General features: G+C 37.2%; 1 protein-coding gene across 1 annotated transcript in view; it reads left to right on the top strand.

The window, feature by feature from the left end:
• The window catches only part of Rab3-GEF (Rab3 GDP-GTP exchange factor), a 517,470-nt gene that overhangs the window by 97,626 nt on the left and 393,579 nt on the right, over positions 1 to 26,265 (top strand). The window contains exons 9-10 of the mRNA XM_068226364.1: positions 17,096 to 17,166; positions 23,565 to 23,691. Of these exons, the coding sequence (XP_068082465.1) occupies positions 17,096 to 17,166; positions 23,565 to 23,691 (198 nt within the window). The remainder of the gene's footprint in view (positions 1 to 17,095; positions 17,167 to 23,564; positions 23,692 to 26,265) is intronic.

Consider the following 26,265-nt stretch of genomic DNA (forward strand, 5'->3'; position numbering starts at 1 on the left):
TATGAAGGAAACCAAGAGAAGAAGGAATTGAGAATTAGGCAAGGAGTCGTATGATCGAGAAAGGGAGTTGAAGAGGAAGTGGATGATAATGATAATGAATAAAATAGCAGGAATATTTCAGATAAATAGTTGGTTAAGGTGGTTAATAATGTTAAGTTAGATCACAATATGATTTTTGTTTTCTGTTAATGTAGAGATAGCAGATAAGTTAATAAGTTCCGAAATATCAAGAACGATTTCTTTGTTTTCTCAAGTTTCATAAATAACTGGGGTGATGGAATGGTTGGTTATGTGGGGAGGACCGGATTGTTGATCCCATACTGAATTGAAATACTGATATATTTTATTGGTTGCAAACTATAAACAATTAGCGAAGCTGAGCAATAATAGACATAAAATGGCGACTATTAATCAATTGCGGTCACAAGTTGAGGAATACCGAAAGAAAAAGGATGAGGAGATAAACAGAATAATCGAGGAGTTCGAAAAGGCTAAAGAAGAACAGAAGGAGAGATTGAAAGAAAAGGAGGAGAAGATAAATAAGATAACCGAGGATCTAGAGAAGACGAGAGAAGAACAAAACGGAATGATAGAAATGTTACAAGAAATGATGATGAAACAAGAGGAGAGACAAGAAGAAAGACAGAAGAAGAAGTTAGAAGAGATATTAGGAAGACATCAGCAGAAACAAGAAGAATACCAGCAGAAACAAGAAGAAAGGCATCGAAACCAAATGGAAGAGATGAGAAAAATGGAGAAGAGACAAGAGGAAATGATAAAAACAGGAATTGGAAAAATTGAAGAAGAAGTTTCCAAGATGAAAGCCAGATTCGATGATCTGCAAACGGAAATGATGGATAAAATGGAAGACAAGAACAAAGAGATCTACGGTGAAATAAATAAAATTAGAAGCGAGCTAACGGAAAGTAAGAATTGTATCCAATAATTGAAAGAAGACGAGATCAAGATATTGACCGAGAATATGGAATCGATAAGTATAGATTCACAGGGAAAATGGAGTCAATATAATGAGGAGTTAAAGAAGATAACTGAAAATGTAATGACGACAAACAAAACTATGGAGGATAAATTCACTCTAGCACGTGACCAGATTGGAAACAAAATGGAGATGATAAATGATGAAATGAAAAAGAATAAAAACGAAGCAGAAGAAAGAATGCTTAGAACAGAGCAAGGAATAGATGAAATGAAGAAAGAGATTCAGAACATCAGAGGGGAAATACAGATAACAAAAGCAGAGGTATCAAAACAATTAAACGAGCAAAGGATGGTGGACATACAGATCAACGAAAGAGAAGGGACACCCACGATAAGTGGAGAAACAGAACGAAGTAGCAAGGACATGATGATTGGAAATAATGGGAATGGAAGCCCAGCGATAATCAATATCATCAAAACTTACGATGACAGACCTAAGCATTTCAATAACTCTGCAGCAATGTCTCCGAAGAGATTTTTAAAGGAAATGGAAGAGTACTTCCGGGAGAATAGAATTCCCGACGAAAAGAAGCTCAGAGTGATTGAGAAACATTTGGTTGCCAATCCGAATGTATGGTATCAAGCGTTTAAATACACATTTCACGATTATGAGGAATTTAAGATTGCTTTCTTAAAAAGATTCTGGAACCCAGAAATCCAACAGAACCTTAGGCTGGAACTGTATTCTAGAAAATATTCAGCAATAGGGCAGACTAGGTACAGCGATTATTTCTCGTACCAATTCCATAGGTTCCAAGACCTAGATTCGGCGCCCAGTGAGTTGGAGGCGATAAGAACTATTCAAAAACAATTCCCTCCGAAACTCAAAGATTGCTGGCGGCCGCAAACGTAAAATCAGCAGTGGAAATGGAGAATATATTGAGGCAACTCGATATGACATCTAGTTACACAGCGCCAAAAATAAATAGGAATACAAATAACCAGGAGGTGATAAATGTGTTGGACTTGGAAAATAATCAAAAAAGTTTCTCGAGCGAAGAGATACCGATAAGTATCCCAAGAAAAGGGAATATAGTGATGACGAAGGGAGAGTAAGAGAGCAAAGCCGATGTAAGTGCAAACAGAATGGTCATGAGAGTGAAAGGCATATACATGAAAAATTTGTGCCTTATCATCGACCATCCAATCAATACAGAGACAGCAGAAATCGAGGCAGTTTTAGACGAAATCCAATCTATCGAGGAACACAAATAAATAGTCACTACAATAGAGAAAACAGAAACAGGCAATATAATCAAAACTCAAGGAGAGAAACCCAGGAAAGGAGAAATGGGAAGAAGCAATTAACAATCAAAACATTAATGGGGATTTAGAAGGAGCCGAAAGCTTGGAGCTCCAAGAATTTAAAAAAGAGAGATGAACATAAATTAAACCCAGATGCCCAATCATACCAATTGGACGTTGGGAGTAAAAAAACGCCGATTTTGAATTAGGAAATGAAATAAGTCGTACTTGGAATGAAGCATATAACAAAATTGGAGGTTGGTACATATTACAAATCGAATCTTGGGATGTATACCCGGACGAGTTATTAGATGAACCGTTGGAAAGGAGTAAAGAAAATAAAGCACGTTTGCCTATTATTGTGATACGAGTGAATGGATTGAAGACACGCTGCTTAATCGACTCCGGGGCAAGTATTAGCGTCATATCGAAAGCATTATTCGACGAGATCAGTCGAAAGGAGAAGGTGCCCATAATACCAATTGCCCAGACAAAGATACCTGGAATAATAACCGATAAATCAATAGAATGCAAAGTACAAACATTTGAAAATCAGGATCGGCGAACTAGTATTCGAACACCCATTCATAGTGATGAATAGAATAAGTTACAATGTGATCCTTGGGATTGACTTTATGACAACTACAGAAATGACTATAGATCTAAGAAAGCAAGAAATAAGGTTTCCTATTACCGAGGATGATGGAAAGATAACTAAAGAGAGAATTAAATTGAGAAAAGAGATTCAAGACATAGAACATATGAAATTCGAAGGACTGGAAGTGCATGGGCTAATGGATGAATATGAATCAAGCGGGAGACTGACTGAAGCTGAGAACGGAGAAGAAATAATACAAAGTTTGGAAAAGATTTTAGCGGTTGACGAAGAAAAAGAAGAATCAAGTCTATGGAAAAAAATTGCTGAAAACAAATTAGAGGCCAAAGAAAAGCTGAAATTATATACAATCATAGAGAAGCATTCCGAGGTATTTAAAGACAAACCTGGTCAGATACCGAATTTCAAATATGAAATAGTTGTAAATGATTGGACACCGTTCAAAGGATAATTATACGATGTTCCCGAAAGGTATTTTCAAGAAGTAAAGAAAATTATTCAAGAGATGATGGATGACGGAATAATCGTTAAAACAACAACACCATACCTGAACCCGATCGTTATTGTTAAAAAAAGTAATGGAAAGCTAAGAATGTGTCTAGATTCTAGGAGATTAAATGAAAATCTAATCCCAGAATATGATCAAGTCCCTAAGTTCAAGGAAATAATAATATTTAGGAATATGAAATACTTCACAAGCCTAGATTTTACTTCGTCATTTCAACATATATTGCTAGAAGAGAAGTCGAGACTGTTAACCGGTTTTATGTTCAACAATCAAACCTACGCGTACTGACGATTTCCTTTTGGACTGAAAAATAGCTGCGCCGTGTTGATAAGAGCCCTGGATAGAAATTTGTTACCTGAGGTAAAGGAATACGTGACGTGTTACGTAGATGACCTGGTGTTGGCAAGTGAAACATTCGATGATCATTGTAGTAAACTCGATCGGTTATTAGAGAATTTAGAAAACACAGGGTTTAAAATCAATTTGGAAAAATCTAAATTTTGTAAGGAACAAATTTTATTCTTTGGACATGTTATCGATGGAGATGGGGTAAAACCGAACCCAATAAAAATTCAGGCGATATGCGAATTCCCACGCCCAATGCGGATCAAACAAGTCAGGCAATTCTTGGGAATGACACAATTTTTTGCTAACCATTACAAAGGGTATACGGAAACGGCAGCACCATTGCAAGAGTTGTTAAAGGCAAACAACAAGTGGAAGTGGAATGAAAAGACCGAAGAAGCGTTCCTTGCAATGAAGAAATTATTAGCTAATAGCATAAAGCTGGGATATCCTGATTACACTAAGGAATTCATAATACAGACTGATGTTTCCAGTATAGGAATAGGTGCTTACTTATATCAGGAAATGACAGAGGACCGAAAGAGTCGAACCTATTTAGCATTTGCTAGTAGAAAATTACGTAACCACGAAATCAATTACACGACGACTGAACAGGAATTACTAGCTATTATATACGCCCTGCAGCAGTGGAAGAAGATAGTATACGGTTTCCCAGTAAAGATCCGAACAGATCACAAAGCCTTGCAGTTTGGGTTAAAAGCAGCCATGTCGAGTGAAAGAATCACACGATGGATGTTGTTTACGCAACAGTTTAACATTAAAATCGAACATTGCAGGGGAAAAGACAACATTCTTGCGGATGCACTTAGTAGAAACCCGGTAGAGAGAGAAGAAGTTGTTCAACATATTGAATTGGTACAACAGGATGAGGAATTTCTGGAAAAACTAGGGGATATCGCACTATTGCAAAGAGCAGACGAAAACTTAATATTGGAAATCAGGAGGATTGAGCATGATAACTCAGAAAACGAGAATTTACAAGATGAAAGCAATCCATATGTATTAAAAACGGAATGCTAATGAAACGTATTAACAAGGAGTTCAATAAATTGAGAATAGTAGTACCAACATCATTACAAAAAGGACTCATTTGGCATACTCGCAGAATAATCGGACATGGGGGAATTGAAAAGGTAACGAAAACAATACTGGAAAGATTCATATGGAAAGGAATCAGGAAAACCATCAGGGACGTGATTAAAACATGTGATATCTGTCAAAGAACAAAATACAATCCATTCCTAACCAAGCATGAACCGATCGCTATAATATCAACAGCACCGAGAGAAATTTTCGCAATGGACATATTTGGAAAGTTGCCGACAGCTGTTAAAGGACATAAATATATAATTGTTGCCATGGACGTATTTTCAAAATTCATAGTATTACAACCAATCCAAAGAGCAACATCCAAGCAGGTGCTTAAAGGAATAAGTAAAAACATAATACCTCGAATGGGAAAGCCGAAAAAAATATTAACTGACAGGGGAACCCAGTTTACGTCAGTAGAGTTTGAAGAGATGATGCAGAACCTGGAGATTAAACATGTACTCTGTTCGGTTAGACACCCGTCAGTGAACCCCGTAGAGCGATGTATGCGGGAGATAGCAAAATATTGTAGAATATATTGTTCAGAAAGCCATTGGAAATGGATAAATGTTATAAATTTAATCGAGGAATGCATGAATAATACGATCCATGAATCAACTAATCAGGTACCCCGTATGATACACTTGAATGAACAACCGAGAAGACCTTGGGATAAAGTTATAGGGGAAAACGATGAACCCAAACCCAGTAGCGTCGAGATCAACCGGATGGTGACAGCCAAACTCGTAGAGCAAGCAAATAAACGGTTAAAAAGGGTCCAGAATAAAAAGTTCCATCTACCTTTTAAGAGTAATGACAAAGTAATGATTCGAAAAGCACCTAATTCCAATGTATCAGAATGAATATTCGCTAAATTTGTTCATTTGTATGATGGTCCATACGTAATAAGGAAAGCGTTAGGCAACAACGCATATGTAGTCGAGAACTTAACTGGGACATACAGAAATGTCTATAACGCATCTAGTTTAAAATTGTATTATGAGGAAGACCAGGAATAGAATCTATATATAAAAAACAAAAAACGCGTTATTAAGGTTATGCTGGACGTTCTGAAACAAATAGATCAATGAAAGCTCCATTTTTTATACAGAAGTAGGAACGAAATTAATATGCTGCGAGCAGTACATTTATTTACCTTTTGACGGGGAAGTAAAATGTACCATTTCATTGCCCGATTTGCGTCATGAGCGGGAGTTACATCCCTAATATTTGCCATGCATCGCGATAAAAATGACGGAATTTATATAATGAAAGAGTATATTCTAGAGAGAAAATGCAGATATAACAAGTCAAGTAGGCCATGAGTTAATATTGCGACGATCAGACCTAAGGAATCCAAATGGCCGTGAGTAAAAAAAATCAGATTGTTGTCCCGAGTAATAAAAAAAGGACTTCACTTTAAAAAATAATCGTATTGATCATCGGAACGAAACTGTAAGCAAGAATCGGTATACAAGAAAAGAAGAGGCTGTGCATTTCTCAGTTGAGTCCACGTTAAAAAGGAAAGTTAATTGAAATGTGTATCCCTGAAAGGTATTGTGCAGCGAATGAATATATGGTTTGACAACAAAATATGATTCTCATCTGGTATTCACCAAAATAAGCCAGTATCAATGCAGACAAATGAATGCGTATGTCGGATGGGATGAAATATACAAACGATTTTTGCAAACATAGATAATTGTAATATTATTTGGTCGCAGACCTAAGTTGATGTAATTATTTTCGTTCCTATCTGCGTGACGTCCTGGAATTTTCAGGAGATGATTATATTTATTTGACCATCCAACATATTTTTATTAGATTATTAGCCGGAGCATATTAGGCAGATAGGGAAAAGGCACAATACGAATGATGTACCCCCGTACGGTGCAATACAAAAACACATGGAACAGATAAAGCAAAAAATCTATATCACAAAACACAAAATTACAACACTACAACACTGTCATCAAACCAAAACCACTTTATGCTTCGGAAACTCTGATAATTGACAGCGGATTACGAATTTAAAAAAATTGAAATACAAGAGAGAAAATCCTAGGTCCAGAACCCAAAAATGGAATTTGTATGGAAAGAACTGTACAGGAAATAGATCAAATAACAAAAATAAATTCAAAAATAAATAAATAAGAAGCAATGGAAATCTGTCTGGACTGAGGGAAGAAGGAGGGAACATAGTGAAAGAATAAAGAATTACTAGAAAGACAGGAAGGCAAGGAGAGGAATAAAATCATGAACTTACATAATGTGATCCACACCTGGCCAAGATTGTTCAAATAACAGCAACAATGACAACAACCATTGGGAAACGGAAAAGATGCCAGGTGAATGGAAGGATGCTATTATTCTCCCATTACATAAAAAAGGAGACAAAACTAATGTTGACAACTCATCATCATCATCATCATCATCATCATCATCATCATCGGTTCGCCCTTCCAGTGAACCGGGTAGGGTGTTTGAAAACGAGCGTCTTCCAAAGTTGCCTGTTCAAAAAGATTTTTTTGTTCATGACAGTTTCCCAATCCCATCCTCTGTTCTCCACATCTTCCTCAGTTGGTCCATCCATCTTCTTCTTGGTCTTCCAGCTGGTCTTCTACCTGCTATTCTCTTTTCTAAATAAGCACATGGTAACCTTGTGCTATTCATTCGTTTAACATGCCCAAACCATTTAAGTCTAGATGACCTAAGTCTATCCTTCATCAGTTCATTTAGACCTAGGTTAGAACAGATCTCATAATTTTTTACATGATCAGATCGTGTCTTTTGGAGGACAGTTGTAAGAAATTTCATTTCACAGGCTTGAATCCTACTACAATCCTTTGATGTTAGTGTGCAGGTTTCCAGAGAATATGTAAGGATGGGAATGAAATATGACTTGTGCAGGATCACTTGTATTCTTTGTGGGACCTTCTCATCCCATAATAGGTGTCTAACAATATGTAAATGTTAGAGCCTTTGGTTACCCTGTTAACAACTGTAGAGGCATATCACTCCTGTCGGCCACGTACAAGATATTGTCCAAAGCGCTCCAGAATAAAATAGAGAACCACATAGATCAAGAGTTGGAGGAATACCAAGCAGGATTCAGGAAAGGATGGTCCTGTGTGGAGACTTTAATCAAAACTAAAACTTTTGCAGCAGACAAGAAGGTAATTATGACATTGTAGATTACAAAAAGGCATATGACTCTATTGACAGGGACACATTTATAAAAGTGCTGAAAGAATTTGGAATTGATGACAAAACAACTAATATAATATAACAGACATTAACAAACACACGGTCACAAGTAAAATTCCTTGGAGAGCTATCGGAACCATTTGAAATCAAGACAGGTGTGAGGCAGGAAGATGGCCTCTCCCCAGTCCTTTTCAACTGCATCTTGGTTGAAGGTGATAAGGGAATGGTGAAAAGAAATGAGTCAACAAAATATCCCAAATGGAATCAAGATAGGACACAAAAAGGCTGGACTTAAATTTGAATGTCTTACATTTTGCAGATGACTTAGTGTTATTCACTGAAAATCTAGAGACTGCCACTACACAGATAGAGGTTTTGCAAAAAACAGCAGAAAAGGCAGCCTGCAAATATCCTTTGAGAGAACTAAGTACATGAACATAGATCCCAAAGAACCAACATGGATAATGAAGACTAAGTATGGTGACATAAAGAGAGTCCACAAATTCGTATCTAGGGGAAATTCTGACTCCTAACAACAACGAGAAGCCAACTATTGAAGAAAGAGCAAAGAAGATGGAGAATGCATTCAGACTATGCCAGGAAACTTATAAGTCCAAATCCCTCTTTTATCAAGCCAAACTCAGACACTATAATACCGTGGTAAAATCTGAATGCTTCTTATGTGGCAGAGACAGTTGTCAGAAAGGGGATTACCAAAATAGAAAAAAGAGCATAAATTTCTGAACAAAATTCTAGGACCCAAGAAAGCAACAGGAAATGAGTTTACCTTCCGTTTGAGATCAAATCAAGAGCTGTATGAAAAATGCAAGAACATTTCAACCTTGATAAGAGAAAGGCAACTGACTTTCTATGGACACCTGAGAAGAATGGGACCAGAATGCCTAGCAAATAAGATCCTCATCCTCCAGGAAAGTAGAAAGACCCAAGTACCATGGCTGAAAGAAGTTCAGGATCTTAAAAAATGTGGCATTGAGGAGGGAGGTGTTACAAACAGAGCAGTGTTCAGAAGGAAAATTGCGGAGGTGATGGATCTCTTCGTAGAGAAACCCAGAAGAACAAGAAGGGTGTTCTCAGATGAGGAACGAACAAAAGCGAGTCGGAGAATGAAGGAGTATTGGAGTAGAGAGAAAGAACATCAACAGTTAAGGAAGTTGTGTAATCGTAACCTATAGGAGGTTGAAACGATCCTAAATAAATAAATAATAATTACTCAACTCGAAGAACCTGATCCTAACAGAGCTTTTATATAGGAACTCTCACTGTCTGGTTACTTACTAGAGTTGGCGAATAGATTGGGTTCACAAAGACTCTGAACAAATACACTATCAAAATTCTTGCAATTCAAGAGACACGTATCCTTTGGGAAGATATTTCAACACTATGGTTATTGGATGCTCAAATCTAAGGCTAAGATCTCATCTGCTAATTTAAGTATTCTAGGCACAGACTTCTTAATTCATATGTCCACTATGGATTCTGTCTTTAAAGGCATTTCTCCCAGTCTGTCAACCCTAATCAATGCACGTACTCATATCAGTGAAGACAACGCTAGCAATCTTGAGAAAGTTGAGACCTTCTGAACTCAGCTTGATAATGTCCTTCCTGGAATTAAGACTCCAATCATTTAACATCCTGTTTGATAAGGAGTGAAACTTTAGATACACCACAGGTGAACATCCACTTCACACCCAAACCATCCACAATGGCGAATGCTTCATTGGCACCTGCAAGCAGATGAATCTTAAAATTATGACCACCTACTTCACATTGCACTCACCTAATGAACTGATTGGCGAATGTCATATAGACCATGTTGCCATTTCTTACAGCAATTTCTGTGAGTTACAGAAGTGAAAGTGCTTAGAGGTGATAATATTAATTAGGACCATTATCTAACGAAGGTTAAAGTACGGTTTATACCGAAGTCCAAACGCAGAACATCCATAGATTTTGGATCACTGAACTAATGATATCCAAATGTCATTCAAGATTACAGAAGTCATCCGCCTCCATAGCATAACGGTTAGCAATTTTAGCTGCCATCATTGAGGGCCCAGGTTTAATTCCCGGTAATGCCAGAAATTTGAGATTGGCAGGAGGGCTGGTATGTTGTTAAGTAGTTGCATGCAGCTCAACTCCATTGGTGGTTTGCCTGAAAAGAGCTGCACCTTGCCTTGGATTGAGGACACAAATTTACTTACCAGAAAGAGTTTTGAGTCTCTAGGATCAGACAAGTAGGAAGACATTTCCAAGAAGATTCTGGATGTTGCTACTCTGTCAATTTAAGCAGGGGAAAAAAAAAACAAAACACAGTCATGTTGGAGTGAACAGTGTGATGAAGCTGTTAAAACATGTTCTCAAGCCTGGAATTAATGGAATGAGTCAGGAAAATCTGAAGAATTCCTCATCCAACATAAACTGACAACTAAAGTGATCTGTAAAGCAAAACCTGCATACGGAAAACTGAGTTTGAGAGACCACTGAAGAAACCTCAGTAGGAACAACACTCATGATTTTTACTGTACTTTCAGTTCTGTACTTACCTGTTACCATGTACCTTCACTATGTGTCCAGGCCAAAAACAGTAATCTTATTGTGAATAATCATGGCAATCTTGAATGATTAGTTCAATATTTTGAGCCCTTACTCAACTGTCCTCTTCCAGCATCAAAGATTACAATTTCTGATCCATCCTTCATTTCATCTAATTCTCTTCCTCTTGATCAAGAAGAAATTGCCCAAATCATTCCACAACAAGAAGACATCAGTGGCAATCAGCTCTGATACGTCCTCTCCCTTAAAAACAAATAGGTAATAAAACAGATTTGAACAACTACAGTTTGGATGATTTCTGACAAGAGTAGTGTGACAAAAGTCTTGCAAACATTGGGCTGGGAAGTCTTGGGAGAAAGGTAACAAGCTGCTCGACTAAGCAGTATGTTCCAAGCTGTCAGTGGAGAAATGGCATGGAATGACATTAGAAGATGATTAAAGTTGAGTGGTGTTTTTAAAGTTGGAAAGATCACAATATAAAGATAGAATTCAAGAAGACAAAGTGGGTCAAATATTCATTTATAGGAAGAGGCGTTAGGGATTGGTATAATTTACCAAGAGAGATGCCAGATGAATTTCCAACTTCTTTGAAATTATTAAAGAAAAGACTAGATAAACAACTTATAGGGAACCCGCCACCTGGGCGATAGCCCTAAATGCAGATCATTGATTATTGATTTGATTGACCTTCATTCAGATGTCTACAAAATCCTGTCAAAAGCACTTCAAAGTTGCATTGAACCTATTGTGTATCCACAGACTGGTGAATATCAAGCCAGCACCCACAAGTCCTGCTCCTGCTGTGAACAGATCTTGTTGTTAAAGAGCATAATCAAAATCAGATCTTTTTGTGCCAGATCAGTGGTGATTGACTGAATGATTGATTGATTGATTGATTGATTGATTGATTGATTGATTGATTGATTGATTGATTGATCAATTTGATCAAACTGCGAGCATCGCTGAGTTGGAAATATTGTTTATTCATCCTGATAACAAACCTGCTGGTGATGGTGGAGGTGGTTGTGATTTTTGTTAGCAGAAAAACTGCCTGGTCATTAGCCTCTATTGATCAGGAAAATGATGAAGTTGACTATTGCAATGGGTAGAAGGATGTGAAGGAACGATCACTCAAAGAATGAAATAAAATCATAAAAGAGTGAGTAGGAAGCCTAGGCTTTGAATGCCTTAATATGCGATGGCCTACAATGTCCTGAGTTTATAAAACTTATCAACAGTAACATTACACAGACTATCGTTATTTGAGGTGTGCTTTTACCACGGCCGATGGCTCTATCTCTTTTGCTGCCAGTCATCTCCCCTAGATTTTGTTACTGCTGCATTATCTACACAATGATCCATTATGTTATGGCCACCTACCTAATATCATGTAGGACCACCTTTTGCCCACAGAACCGTGACCACTTGGTGGCGCATCTTTACGAGGTGGCAGAAGGCATCCTGCGGTATCTGGTACCACAAGTACAACAGCAGGTCTTCCAGTTGGCGTAAACTGCTGGGTGGTGGTGGTTTTGCACGAACATCATAATATGAAAGTAAAGGGAAAGTTGGAATTCAAGAGGTCAAATTGGGCCAAATAAGAATTGAGTATTGGAATATCAGGGATAAGTTTGATAAATTTCCAAGTTCTTTGAAATCATGTAAGGAAAGACTATGTAAACAATTGATAGGGAATCTGCCACCTGGGCAACAGCCCTAAATGCAGATCAGTGATGACGGATTTGATTGATCTCTTCATTCAGTTGCCTATAAAATCCTGTCAAAAGCACTTCAAAGTTGCATTGAACCTACTTTTGATCCACAGACTGGTGAATAACAAACCAGCTGCCTGCTCCTGCAGCAAACTCACTCAAGAGCATCATAAAAATCAGACCTCTTCTTGCCAAAGCACTTACATTGACTTTTGTTGATTTCAGAATCATTATTTCTATACAAGTTAAGAAGAGGACACCAGCTATATTAATAAACTGAAAATATCATCCGACAGTCAGTGATAGTACTGTTCTTCTTCTTCTTCTTCTTCTTCTTCTCCTCCTTAGCGAATTCTCCCAATATTGGAAGACATTAAGCAAATAACTCAATCATTTCTTCTGTGGGTTCTTCTTGTTTTTCCAATAGGTTTTCATTCTTTCCAAGAAGACTTGTTTACGTTCTGCTGACCACTTTGGTCTGTACTGTTTTTGATGTGATTGTTCTGATGTAGCTTCCCAATTGTTTACTTTGTGCCTAAAGATGTAGCTTTCTAGGATGTCTGTTGAACTTATGTTTGCGTTTTTGAGATCCTTTCGAAGTTCGACAAGCCAGGGTGTTGAGTTCTTAAGCAAGGTTACACAATCTATTATCCTTTTTGTCAATCAATTTTTTGGTAATCTAGTCGGATGGCCAAAGAATTTCGTTCGTCTTTTCCTAATGTCAGTTTCAATGTTTGAGAACTTTTCTGCTGTTTTGATTGATTGTAACCTGTAACTGTCTTGGGCTTGGGTGTATCTTGCCCCTAAGATTTTCCTAAAGATCTTCCTCTCTTCTTTTTTGATTTCTTCAAGTTCTTGCTTTCTGTTGAGTGCCAATATTTTACTTGCATAAAGGACTGTTGGTTTTATGACTGTGTTGTAATGCCGAATTTTTGTATATCTTGTCATGGATTTTTTGTTGTAGATGTTTTGGTCTAACTCTAATGCTCTTTTAACTTTTTGGAGACTAATTTGTTGTGAGATCTTTTCAAGGCCTATCGATTCGATAGATTCTCCAAGGTATTTAAAGTAAGGGACTCTGTCCATTGTACCATATTTTATTCTCAGGCTCTTGATATCTGTCTTTGAACATAAGAAATTAGTTTTCTCAAATGATATCTGTAGTCCCACCTTTTCTGCACTTTCTTTAAGTATCTCTAGTTGTTCTGATGCTTTGTTGTTTTTAAGTTTCTTGATGTGTGAATAAATTTCTTCTTGTGTTGGTGGTGACAAATTTTCTAGCATGATTTCTGGCTGTATTTTTGGGAATTTCTCTGTAGGTTCTAGCTGTCTCCTCATCCTCTGTTAATATCACGAGATCACCTGCAAGAGCAAGGTATAGTATGTAGAGGTTATCTTTGAGAAAGCCCAGTCGGATTGGCTTCCAAAACTCATATTTCTTCAGTTCTTTCTCCCATTCTTCTATAACCTTGTCTAGGACGACATTGAACAGAATAGCAGAGACTCCATCACCTTGTCTCAAGCCTGCTTGAATGTCGAAGGTTTCTGAGATTTCCCTCAGAAATTTCACTTTAGATTTCATGCCAGTCAGTGTTTGTTTTATTTATAAGTTCTTGAGTTTTGAGTTCTAGTCCACTCTCTTCTAGAATTTGGAACAGTGAGGGCCTGTTGAGCGAATTGTAAGCCTTTTAAAAATCTACTAATATGCATACAAGGGGCTTTTGTCTGTGAGCTCTAATTTTGAGTATGGTTTTGAGGTTAAAAATTTGTTTGGGGCATGACCTATTTGGTCTGAATCCTGCTTGATATTCAGCTAATTTTGATTCCAATTGCCTTTGTGTTCTTTGCAAGAGACCTTCTGATAAAATTTTGTAGGTGGCAGATACAAGAGAGATACCCCTATAATTATTTACATCTGATTTGTCACCTTTTTTATGTAATGGATGGATTAGAGCAATCTTCCAATCATCTGGGAGCTTTTCAGTTTGCCAAATGTTTTGAATTATTTGTGTAATTTCTTTGAGTGAATTTGGGCCTAAATTTTTCAAAATTTCAGCTACAATTCTGTCCTCTCCTGATGGTTTGTTGTTTTTAAGTTTCTTGATGTGTGAATAAATTTCTTCTTGTGTTGGTGGTGACGAATTTTCTAGTGTGATTTCTGGCTGTATTTTTGGGAATTTCTCTGTAGGTTCTGGACAATTTAAAAGTTGTGGCAGTTTTCTGTATTTGTTAAGACCAGTTTACCATCTTGTTTCTGAAATCAAAGGTTCTGTGGAGAAAACCCTTTAATTTGGTTCGCGAAGATCTTCTAAAAATCATGTGTGTTGTAATTTTTGAAATCATCTTCAATTGATTTCAGTTGATCATTGACGTATTTCCATTTATTTTGTCTTGGAATGTTAGATGCTTGTTTTCGAACTTCAAAAAATTTCTTCTGTGTTTCTTCTGATTTGTTGCAATTGTAGTTTTGAAATGCCTATTTCCTTTCTTCTAGTGTGCTCTCACATTCTTGATTCCACCAAGGAAGTTTTGGTTTCTTGTGAGGAGGGATGAGATCTTTCACCATTTTGATGATCTTAGTTTGAAATTTCTCCCAATTCTCTGCAGGTTGTTCTTCCCATTCTTCTGTTATTTTGGAGTATTTGATTTTGTGTAGATCAAATTTTGGGATCACCAGCATTTTCCTTTTGAATTTTCGTTTTGGTGAGAATTTAATTTTGGTCCTGGTTGAATAATGATCCAAATCGATGTTAGCACCTCTGCGCACTTGCACATCATGAATTTTCTTTTGCTAATCATACGATATTGCCACATGATCAATCTGAAATTCTCCTAAGTGTGTGATTACAATGTCTTTTGTTTTTTGGTATTTTTCTGGAGTGAAGCTAACATCATTTTCAAATTGTTTTGTTGGTATAACCCAGTGAGACGTGTGCCATTTTTATTGGTGAAACTGTGTGCCGGATAGTCTCCCACTGTCTTCTTGTATTTGCATTCCCTGCCAATTTGTGCCTTGAAATCACCAAGTGGAATTTTCACATCATCTTTTGAGATCATGGCCATCTCTGTTTCAAGTTCTTCCCAGAATCTTTCCATTTTTACGGGCTCGTTCTTGTTATCATTTGTTGGTGCATGGACATTAATAAAGGTGTAGCTTTTATTGGTGTGTTTGATTCTTAAAGTCGTAAGTCTATTGTTGATTGGTTTCACCTCTTTTACAGATTCTAAAACTTTTGTTCACAATGAAGGCCATGCCAAATAGTGCTGCTCCTTTGCCAATTTTCTTGTTTGTTCCATCTTTGAAGATTCTCTAATTATTGTAGTCTACCGTTTCTGAATCTGTGAAACGTGTTTCATGCAGGGCCAGAATTTGGATTTTTTGCTTCGTAAGTTCTGTTGTGAAATTGTATAGTTTTCCTATTTGAATCGGTGCCTGAATGTTGAAAGTGCCAATGTAAGTGTGTGTTTTTCGTGGAAGTTTACCAGAGCACTCCGACTTGCTCTCTCGTAGAAGTCCAAGCTCCCAGTGAATCCGAATGCTTGGTTGCCACTTTAGCGTGGGTGGATTGTCCACCTGGGGTAATGTTGTCTTTACTTATACAAGTCATGATTGTTTGTAATCAATCTTCTAGCTTTTGCTAGTGGTGTAGAACCAGGGATTGTTTGTTTCCTGGAGCATGTTTACAGCCGCACCTCTGGTGAACAGACGCTGACCACTTTGCCGGTTGCTACAAGTCAGATGCGAAGTGGTTTTGAATCTATTCTTCTGCCCTCTCTGCCATTGGGATATACCCTCTTCTGTCGTTGAGGCCGCTGACCATTTTTTTTTTACCTCAGGTGATCCATGAATGCTTAATTGGCTAAGCCTTGTTCACACCTGTCCTGCATATCTACAGGAGTGTTTCCTATCAGCCACTGGAATGCACCGTGTCGGGGTTGAGGTGCCTCCACCCCATTGTCTCATGCAGTTTTGTGCTTAGCTCTCACTCAGTTTGGAGCTAAACCCCCATGCAAGATTACACAATGGTTATTCAAATCCATTTTACTGCAATAGCTAAAACTGGTACACTTTTCTGTTCCACTTAGTGATCTTTTTACTTACCTCAAGGGATATAATTTCTTGGATCCCCAAAACCCAGTCAACATGGGCAGAGCCATGGGTAAAAGCTAGTAAGATTATATTATATCTGCATTTAGGACTTTCAGAGTTATGTGTCAGGTTATAGTTGAAGGATGTTCATCTATACTTGTTTGAAGTTTTTGTAGTTACCCAAATTACAGTTCAGTATGAGAGTTGCCTTTGAATGTGAGGTGTTTTTGAAAGCTGTTGGACTTGTGTAAAATGGGTTCACCTTCTATTACATAGCATCAGAAGATTAATCCTGAAATGGTATATTGTAGTAAGAAGGATTGATACCTACAGTAAACTGCCCAGCTTAATCTGTCGGAGGCATACTGTATGTCATTAGTCATCACCGTGCAAGTCTTATCGACTGTCATACAATAAAGGATAAGAAGAATATTTTGTTTTGTCTAAAATTATAGTTCTTTGTTATGTTTGCCAGTATTGGAGTATCAATAAAATAAAATTCTAATATTAAGGTATTAAATGTATGCCTTTTAGAGGGATTCAATGTGTTACAATGCTTGCATAGGTGGTTTATTTGGCTGCCAATTCATAATTCACACTGAACAAAAGATTTTCTGATACTGTGTTGATTTTGAAACATTTTTGTTTTGTATACTTTCCTTATGCTGTAATTTGATATCATTTTTCAGCTCTTACTGGCTCCAACACCATTTGTGATCGGAATTCCAGCCAGTTTTCTGATGTACAAGAAGAACTTCAGGTGAGTCTTTTTAACAGACCCTCAATTTTGTACCACTTAAACTATAAGCCTAAACTCTTATAAGTATTTTAGATCAATTTGTAATTTCATATACCTCGTTAAACTGGATCAATTGGGCTAGAGTTAATATGGGATAATGAAAATCTATGTTAAGTACAGAGTGTTGGAAAAATCCATAGAAGTCAACATACTGTACATACAAACATTTCCTTATTTTGAACAAAACACAAAACATATTTAGAGATCACAAACGCATTATTGCAAATGACCAACACATATTTGGTAAAGTCTACTTCTTGAAAATGTAACTCATAAGCTTCTGCTCGGTCAGTTTAGAGTTTAGAGTACTGCACAAATTAAATCAATAACTCTATCTTTATTTCTTGCACAAAATGCATTTTAATTTTGTAATAAGACACCTATTATTGTACAAGGCTTCTTAACCTTCATACTTTTATTTGCTTCTCCAAATCAGTCTGGATTATTTGCAGATACAAGTTACATGGTACCGGTACCAACTTAATGAGGTTCTTCTACTGTACCACTCAAAATTTTTGTTGTTTGATGTTGTTGGGTATGATTTAGCCATATGTACTAAGTAACAAACATTCATAATTCTAATTCAATAATTTCAATTCAGTATTTCAATACAATATTTTTATTGTAATAACTAAGGTAAATAGGTTACTTCACTGAAATGGTTGATTACCAAATTGTCTCAACCAACAAAATCATATCCCATGTTTCCAAGAAACAGAATCTAGTACCTATCGTAACTATTGTAACTATCATCTGGTCTTAACACGATCAACAATATTTTGAAAAAAGTTTTCTGTTTTCTCTCATCTTAACTTCACACTTGGATTTGTGGTACAAGTGCCCCACAATTTTGTTTAGGAGCTTACCAGACCTCATGGACATTTTCTGTCATGGTGAACTTCATCGACTTCTGTCTGCTCTTTCTTTTTTCCTTGTGAATGCAATCTTCGCAAGACTTTTTTCCTGAATTATGTTCTGAATATTTATGTTCTAGCCAGGTGGTTATGCAGTCATCCCAATAGTCAAGTCTTCCAACACAAATCTTCAATTACCTACTGTATCCACATGCTGTTCCATAAACCTCATCTGATGGTAGTTTCAGTGTCAGAATCCTGAACTATTTATCAACCTCCTTCCATCCCTTTCATTGTTCTGAGGAATGTAGTGGCTGATCATCAGCTAAAATGTAGGTAAAAAAATACACCTGAACTTAACATCATCATCATCATCATCATCATCATCATCATCATCATCATCATCATCATCATCATCATCATCATCATCATCATCCCTACGTCACATTCAAGGTTTACACAATGCTTATTCAAATCCATTTTACTGCAATAGCTAAAACTGGTACACTTTTCTGTTCCACTTAGTGATTGTTTTACTTACCTCAAAGGATACAATTGCTTGGATTTCCAAAATTCGGTCAACATGGGCAGAGCCATGGGTAAAAGCTAGTAAGATTATATTATATCTTCATTTAGGACTTTTAGAGTTATATGTCAGGTTATAGGTGAAGGATGTTCGTCTGTACTTGTTGGAACTTTTTGTAGTTACCCAAATTACAATTCAGTATGAGAGTTGTTGTTGAATGTGAGGTGTTTTTGAAAGCTGTTAGACTTGCATAAGATGGGGTCACCTTTTATTTTATAGCATCGGAAGATTAATCCTTAAGTAGTATATTGTAGTAAGAAGGATTGATATCTGTGCTAAAATACCCAGCTCAATCTGTCAGAGGCATACTGTATGTATATTTTTGTGAGGTATAAGTATGTATTGTACCAGTAAAAGAGCCCGACTCTCAGATTAAATTTGATAGGGGCATGAAATAGAGATCTCAGGGTGAAAAACTGGATTAATTGTAGCTAGGGCTCGGTACAGGAGGTAGGGTCCTATCTACAGAAAACTTTGACTCTGATTGTATAAGAGTTTATTCAAATAAGTCATGAGTTTGCACATCACCTCTAAGTAGAAATGGACTGTCTTCCTCGTATTCCAATAGTATGGCTTGGGTTCTCCAGCTCGCCAAGCCAAGCTTGTTGAAGCACGTTCCAGAAGACTCCAGGGATTCCAGGGACTCCAGATACTCCAGACAGAGGCAGCTGGACTGTCTGGGTTGACGGCAAGTAGAGATGACTCGAACTCTGAGGCCCGGGTTGAACCCCGATGATCCAGGCGATGTTGTAGATAGTCACGTACTACCTCAGCCCAATGAGACTGAGAGGATTGATGTTCCCAAGGTCACTAGTAGCACTGAGTCCATGAACACCTTGGATGATCAACTTATAAGCGGAGATCTTGATAATTGTACATCAAGACTTCCAACACTCCTAAAATGATATGAGTGGTATTAATAATTTTAGAGTTCATCACTAGGAAGATCCCCTTCCCTGTATAACTTTTGGCAATGAAAAATACAAGTCCCTTCTTGCGAAATTATAGTTAAACTCAAAGTTCATTACTGGCGAAGGTGCAAGTCTTTGCCTAAACTCGAACGAAAAAACACAAGTCCATTCACTTGGAATTCTGAATATATTTAAAGTTAATCACTGGTGAAATTCATAAAGTCTTTGAGTGACCACTGACGAAAACACAAGTCCATTCGCATAAATAAATTCACTGACGAAATTTATAAGTAGACCAACACTGGCAAATGTACAAGTCTTTGAGTAAATGTAAGTGAAATCCTAACTTTGTTCAAAGCCGTTGGAAAGCTAAAGTTCATCACTAGCAATGTTAATCAATCACTGTCTATTAGAAGAATGAGTTTCTCAACAGTTGCAAATATTCCACGAATAAGAAAACAAGTCTGTTTTACGAACACTTAGAAAAGTTCCACTCTCGTTTACGCGTAAATAATACAAGTCCGTTCAGTGAACACTTAGAAAAATTCCAGCTTCGAAGACACGTAAATAATACAAGTCCATTCAGTTAAAACTTAGAAAAATTCCAACTTCGAAGACACGTAAATAATGTTCAGTGAACACTTAGAAGAATTCGGGTCTCGAACCCATGGAAATAACACAAGTCCATTCAATTAACACTTAGAAAAATTCCAACTTCGAAGACGCGTAAATAATGCAAGTCCATTCAACTAACACTTGTAAATATTCCACACTCGAAGTCTTATGAGTCCACTTTATAAAACTTGGAAGAATCGTCTTCCCACACTGGCATAATGACAGAGTTCCACGCTGATAGTAGCAGCAAGAGTGTCCTCGCCGACTACTCAGCTGAGACTGTGTCAATAGGCTACAGTAGGTCCTCTTTTTATTCAATCCGGGATGTCTACGTCATAATACGGTTTGATTGAATATCTCCCGAATCCCTCGATGGATTTGCTTGAAACTCGAGCATTGGGACGTTTAGATGATCCCAAACAAGATGGCACATCGCTCGACTCGCTAGCACAATTATTATAGAAATTTCCAAATTTTCTCCATCGAACTCACTAGAACAAGTGACGTGGAATCCAGAAAATACCAGTCCAGGCTGGCAACACGTGTTGAGACGAGCGGGCGGCCTAGCTAGCCCCTGTGGCTACGTCACAGCTCACAGTCGTCATACACTTCGCTAGCTGGTCCTCGCTGTTGGTAGACAAACCAGACGCGCTCGGAACATTACGCGTGGTAAATAAACGTAACTTATGCTCAAAAAATACTTATGTACAGGTCGTAACCGGTACAGTATGTATGTCAGGTTATAGGTGAAGGATGTTGGTCTATACTTGTTTGAAGTTTTTGTAGTTACCCAAATTACAATTCAGTATGAGAGTTTTATTTCTCTGTATTTACTAGGCTAGATGTTTTTCTGAGCCCAAGTAGGAGGCTTCAGTCGCTCAAATATGCCAGCCTCGTGCTGGTAGTTTTACTCATATGTAAATGAACTTGTGCGGGACAAAATTCCAGTAACTAAAATGAATAACATTATTGTTACTGTTTTTCGAATTTTGGTGACTTCAGTGGCACAATCATTTAACTGCTGACCTTCTATTCCCAGGTTAGCAAATTCAATTCCAACCAAGGTTGGCAGAATTTTAGGATAATTTTGACAAATCCATGTTGTTAAATTCTGGCACATTAAAGAACTCCTCCTCCTCCTCCTCCTCCTCCTATTCGACAGGAGTAGGCTATGTGCCAGCTCCAGGTTTCACCCTCTCCCTTTCTACTGTCATATATCACATCATTCATTTCATCTCATTAACTCCTCTGTTGATATTGATGTCAGGAAGGGCATCCAGTCATAAAAACCCGCCACAACAGATTCATCTCGCCTCATACCAGACCTCATAGAGAAACAAAGGTTGGACAAACAAAATAGTTCATAATTAAGTAGATGGCACTGGATGACACTGTGAGCATTACGTTGCCGTTATAAACACCACATTACTACCCCGTGAGTGTTCAACTGTACTTCTTGTTAAAATGAATACGTTGTCCACAGCAGGTTGTCACAGTTGCAGGTGATGTCATGTGAGATTGTAGTTTTTTCTTGTGGTATAACAGGAATTGTTGATGTGCTCTGTAGAATCATCTGGATTGAAAACTTTTGTGAGAGTGGTGACTTCACAGAGAAATGACTTATTGCCTGTTGATTTTGGATGCCATTAGGTTAAATGTGTCCCAATACACATGGCCCAATGAAAATAGTTGATATTGTATGTTGTCTAAATATAACAATTCACACATGGAAGAAAATTATGAATTTCTACTCACAGGGATCATGTTGGGGTTACCAATTTGTGGTCTCCTGTATGGAAACAATAATTTCTTTGTCAGGTTACATCAATACCACATCTATCTTAGGAATAATTAACTATCGTAGTCTGGGAAAAGAATAAATAACGGGATAGTTCGTAATTGAGTAGATGGCACCGGATGGCACCATGAGGATTACGTCTCCTTGATAAACACTGCAACAACTTACAAAATATTTGCTTAATATGCCTGCTACTGGGCGTATGAGTTGTTTAAAATACTTTTGTGGTTAGAATTATGAGGTTTTCATTACAGTGTATTTCAGTACATTTTCAGAGACTCTTGTGTAACTCATATTGTATAAAAGGTGAAAATAATATAATTTTTAGTTTAAAATATTAATTTAGTTGAATGCAACAGGTAATCTGACAACTTGATCTTCCACTAGTTGTTTTATTTTATTAAATAAACCCTTATTACAGACATCTAAATGAAAGATCTTTAATAATTTATCAATAGCCAACAGGTATTTCACATTCAGACTATTCTTAGGTGTCTATAGATATATCATGTGAATTGGTTTGAAGTGTGATGTGCAGGTATTTCTATTTTATGATAATAGCAAATGTTATAAATGCATCATATGTGACAAGAGATATTAAGAATCAGAGGAAAATGAATATCTATAAAACTTGAAAATATATGCAGAATATTAAAAAAAATATCACTCAGTTTTATCAGCAAGGACAAAACTAATGAACTAGAGTCCTGACTTCTTCTCTTTGGCCTTTTCCCCAGGTTTTTGTGTCAGCAATTAATGTAGATTTGGCACAGTTTTTGGTCTGCATGCTCTTCCTGAAATCAACCCACATGGATAGAAGTATTCACTGTTATTTGTTTCTATGGTGGTTGGTAGTGTAGGTGTTATGTATGGATGAAAAGATGTGTATTAAGATGAACATAAGCACCCAGTCCCCAAGCCAGAGGAATTAAAATCCCCAGCCCAGCTGGGAATAGAACCTGCCATCTCAAGCAAAGGTCTGAATGGTGACATGACCATGGAGTCCTGACTAAGTTTAAGAAATGAAATTAGAATCAATTGTAAGACTGTTATGTTGCTTACTGGTACTATGTGTCTAAATTATGAAGTATGACTTTTGGCAAGAATGTAAAAGTCTTAACCTTTTATTCACATATTTCCTTGCACTTCTTTCTTTTAATCCCTCTACCTGTGCTGTCATTGTGTTTATCTTAACATGTGTTCTTATCCAAATTCCCATCTGCCTCAGTAGCGTAGTGGTCAGGACTATTAGCTGTCATCATTGGAGGCCCAGGTTTGATTCCTTGTACTGCCAGAGATTTAAGAATGGCAGCAGGGCTGGTATGTGGTTAAAATAGTACATGCAGCTAACTTGCATTGTTGGGTGTGCCTGAAAAGAGCTGCACCACCTAAGGTTGAGGACACAAATTTACTTTATTGTATCCAAATTCCTATCTTTCTATATAATCTATATTCATTGTTTCTTCCTTTCTGTTATCCATGTTATATCTGTATATCTATTGTTAGTGTAAATTTTGTTCTGTCCTTATAATGTCGATGTTTTATCATGGGAAGAGTCAATATGTACTCATAAATATATTTAAATCTCTGAACAGGCTTCCTGATGATATCTGGCTTGTTGATTTGGATTCTAACAAAATAACACCTCCATCTGGCACAACAGATGATCTTCCCAACCTTCCAGAACCAGAAGGCACAATTCTCAAAAATCATCTAAAGCAGGTACTAAATTAAAATAATTTTGTCCTACATCTTACTTAATATTTTAAGTTAAAGATTAAGATTAATATTATATGATCTTACTTAATATTTTAAGTTAAAGATTAAGATTAATATTATATGATAAAATTGATCAGCATCAGCATTGATGATAAAATGTATGTATTGATATAAATTATTTTTTAAATTTGAGAATTTCAAATTAAAAAGAAATGCTTACATCTCTACTGATCATTTGTGAAGTTACCTACGACTTTATTATTCAGTTGTTCTTGTCCATGTACTTCCTGTGTTAGTGCTGTGAATCTCTAATTATATTTTCAAGATTACTTTCAATTCAGTTTTGTTTTATCATTTTCCATAGCAAAATGTTGTACTAATTCTTCCACATCATTATTTGTGATTTTCTTTTTCAATGTGTTTTCTCAGGCCTTTTCATTTATGCTCTTCAAGCTGTGTGCAGAGTTTTAATGTATACTGAATCCTTTGGATTCTCACATTCTGTTCTCCACTTAACTATATCAAAAATCTTCTCTTACAATGAGTTAGTAGCTGAGAAACTGGCTTGTATTACATTTTATTGCATGCAGTTGGACTTCATAGTAAGTTCCCACTCATTTCTTGACTTAATTTTTCTTATCAAGACAAGTTATTCAATTTCACTTAATCCTTTAATCGCTCAATTCTAGGGTTTACCTTAATAATCTTCTATCATCTCATATTGTTATGGAGTGCTACAAATTATTTTGTATAGCATAAACATGATCCTCACAAGATATATGGCATCCAAGATCAGTGGTTTGCTATCCATTCACCCTTCTACATATGGACATGGGAAACTGGACTTCTAATATACTGTAATCACCACAACTGGTAGCGTTTTAACTCTAAGACAAAGTGTTTATCTTAACATGTGTTCTTATCCAAATTCCCATTTACCTAAGTAGTGTAGTGATCAGAACTAGCTGCCACCATCGGAGGCCTAGGTTTGATTCCTGGTACTGCCAGAGATTTAAGAATGGTAGCAGGGCTGGTATGTGGTTAAAATAGTGCATGCAGCTAACTTGCATTGTGGGGTTTGCCTGAAAAGAGCAGCCTGAAAAGAACTTACTTATTTTAGTTTACTTATACACTAACACACGCACACTAGTTCACAGTTTGCATTCTCAGTCACTTACATGCAAACAGAGTCACACCAGGTACACACTACACAGTTTCTTATATCACGCATAGTGCACTGTCCATCACAGTAAGCCGCCATCACTCGAATATCAGTAGCACACTCCCACAGTCTCCATTTGATGTCCTTCGCTGGTCTCCATCAGACTCCATGCTGGCACATGGAACTGGCACTCGTTTCATGGCAGATATTCAACTGGAGCACAACTCCATGACTTGTTGACTGAACACACTTCACAGTAATACACCATGATGACAATCTCTCAGCACTCCAACACTGACATTCAATACTCTATGACCATACTGTGCTCATAGCAGTACTCCATGACAGTACTCACTTAAAAAGTACTCAGTACTCCATGGCATTATACACAGAACTCACTCCATTTGACTGTACTCCCCTGTACTCATGACTGTCAACTTGACCACAAGGGCTATGACTGGCTGCCTGTCCAGCTTATATGGCTGGTGGTGGTGGTGGTGGTGGTGGTGGTGGTTGTTTTAAGCTGAAGTACAACTAAGCAACCATCTTTTATGTGGGCTGGAATTAGCAGCCAAGAATAACCTAAAGTAGGTGGATTTTTCTGGAACCTTCCCAGGCAGAACACACTGGGCTAGACACCCAAATCTTTCCAGGGAACCGTAGAGAGGGGAATGGTTCCCCACTCTTTATTTTGTCCCACCTGAGCGGTCGGCCGCATGGCAGCGGGGAGGGCCATTAACCTGTTGGTGATGTGGCTCGTGGGTGGGGCCAAACTGTCTTGCTCCTCTCATTTTGAAACAGCATGATTGCCATCCCACATCCAAATTGTATGTTTGGCAATTGTGTTATTTTGGAAGTTTCTATCTGGTAATGCATATGGGAATATTTTTCTTTAATAAGCATTGGCTTAACTGATCTACTCTTCTAAAGCAACTAACATTTACAATGTTCTCAACTTATAATTATCTGGAAATAAGAAGTTTGATAACCTTTACCATATTCCAGACTGAACTTAGAAATCTGTACTAATCACTCTGATATAGGGCAGTTGTTGAGGATTTTCAAACATTTTTTCTCAGGAACCTTTATAATTATTAGAAAGCTTGTTATTGCATTAGATTGGCTTGCCTTTCTACAATAATTTGGTATACAAGTGTCAAATCCCATGCCCAGGGATATGGGTGAAGATCTCAACAACAGTGAAGGCAGAAGTGAAAATCACTGGTACGGTGGATCTGGCGGAAGAATCAATATAATAATAATAAATTTTATTGCGCACAATGTGCAAAATTTACATATTACATCAATTGAATTACAACTCGCTTAAGGAGCACTTTGTTCAGAGCAAAATTGCTTCAGAGAGACTGTTCTCTTCTTGCACTTCATTACGTGATATGTATCACACTGTTCTTTGC

The sequence above is a fragment of the Anabrus simplex genome, chromosome 1 (genome assembly GCF_040414725.1).
Source record: "Anabrus simplex isolate iqAnaSimp1 chromosome 1, ASM4041472v1, whole genome shotgun sequence".
Lineage (NCBI taxonomy): Eukaryota > Metazoa > Arthropoda > Insecta > Orthoptera > Tettigoniidae > Anabrus > Anabrus simplex.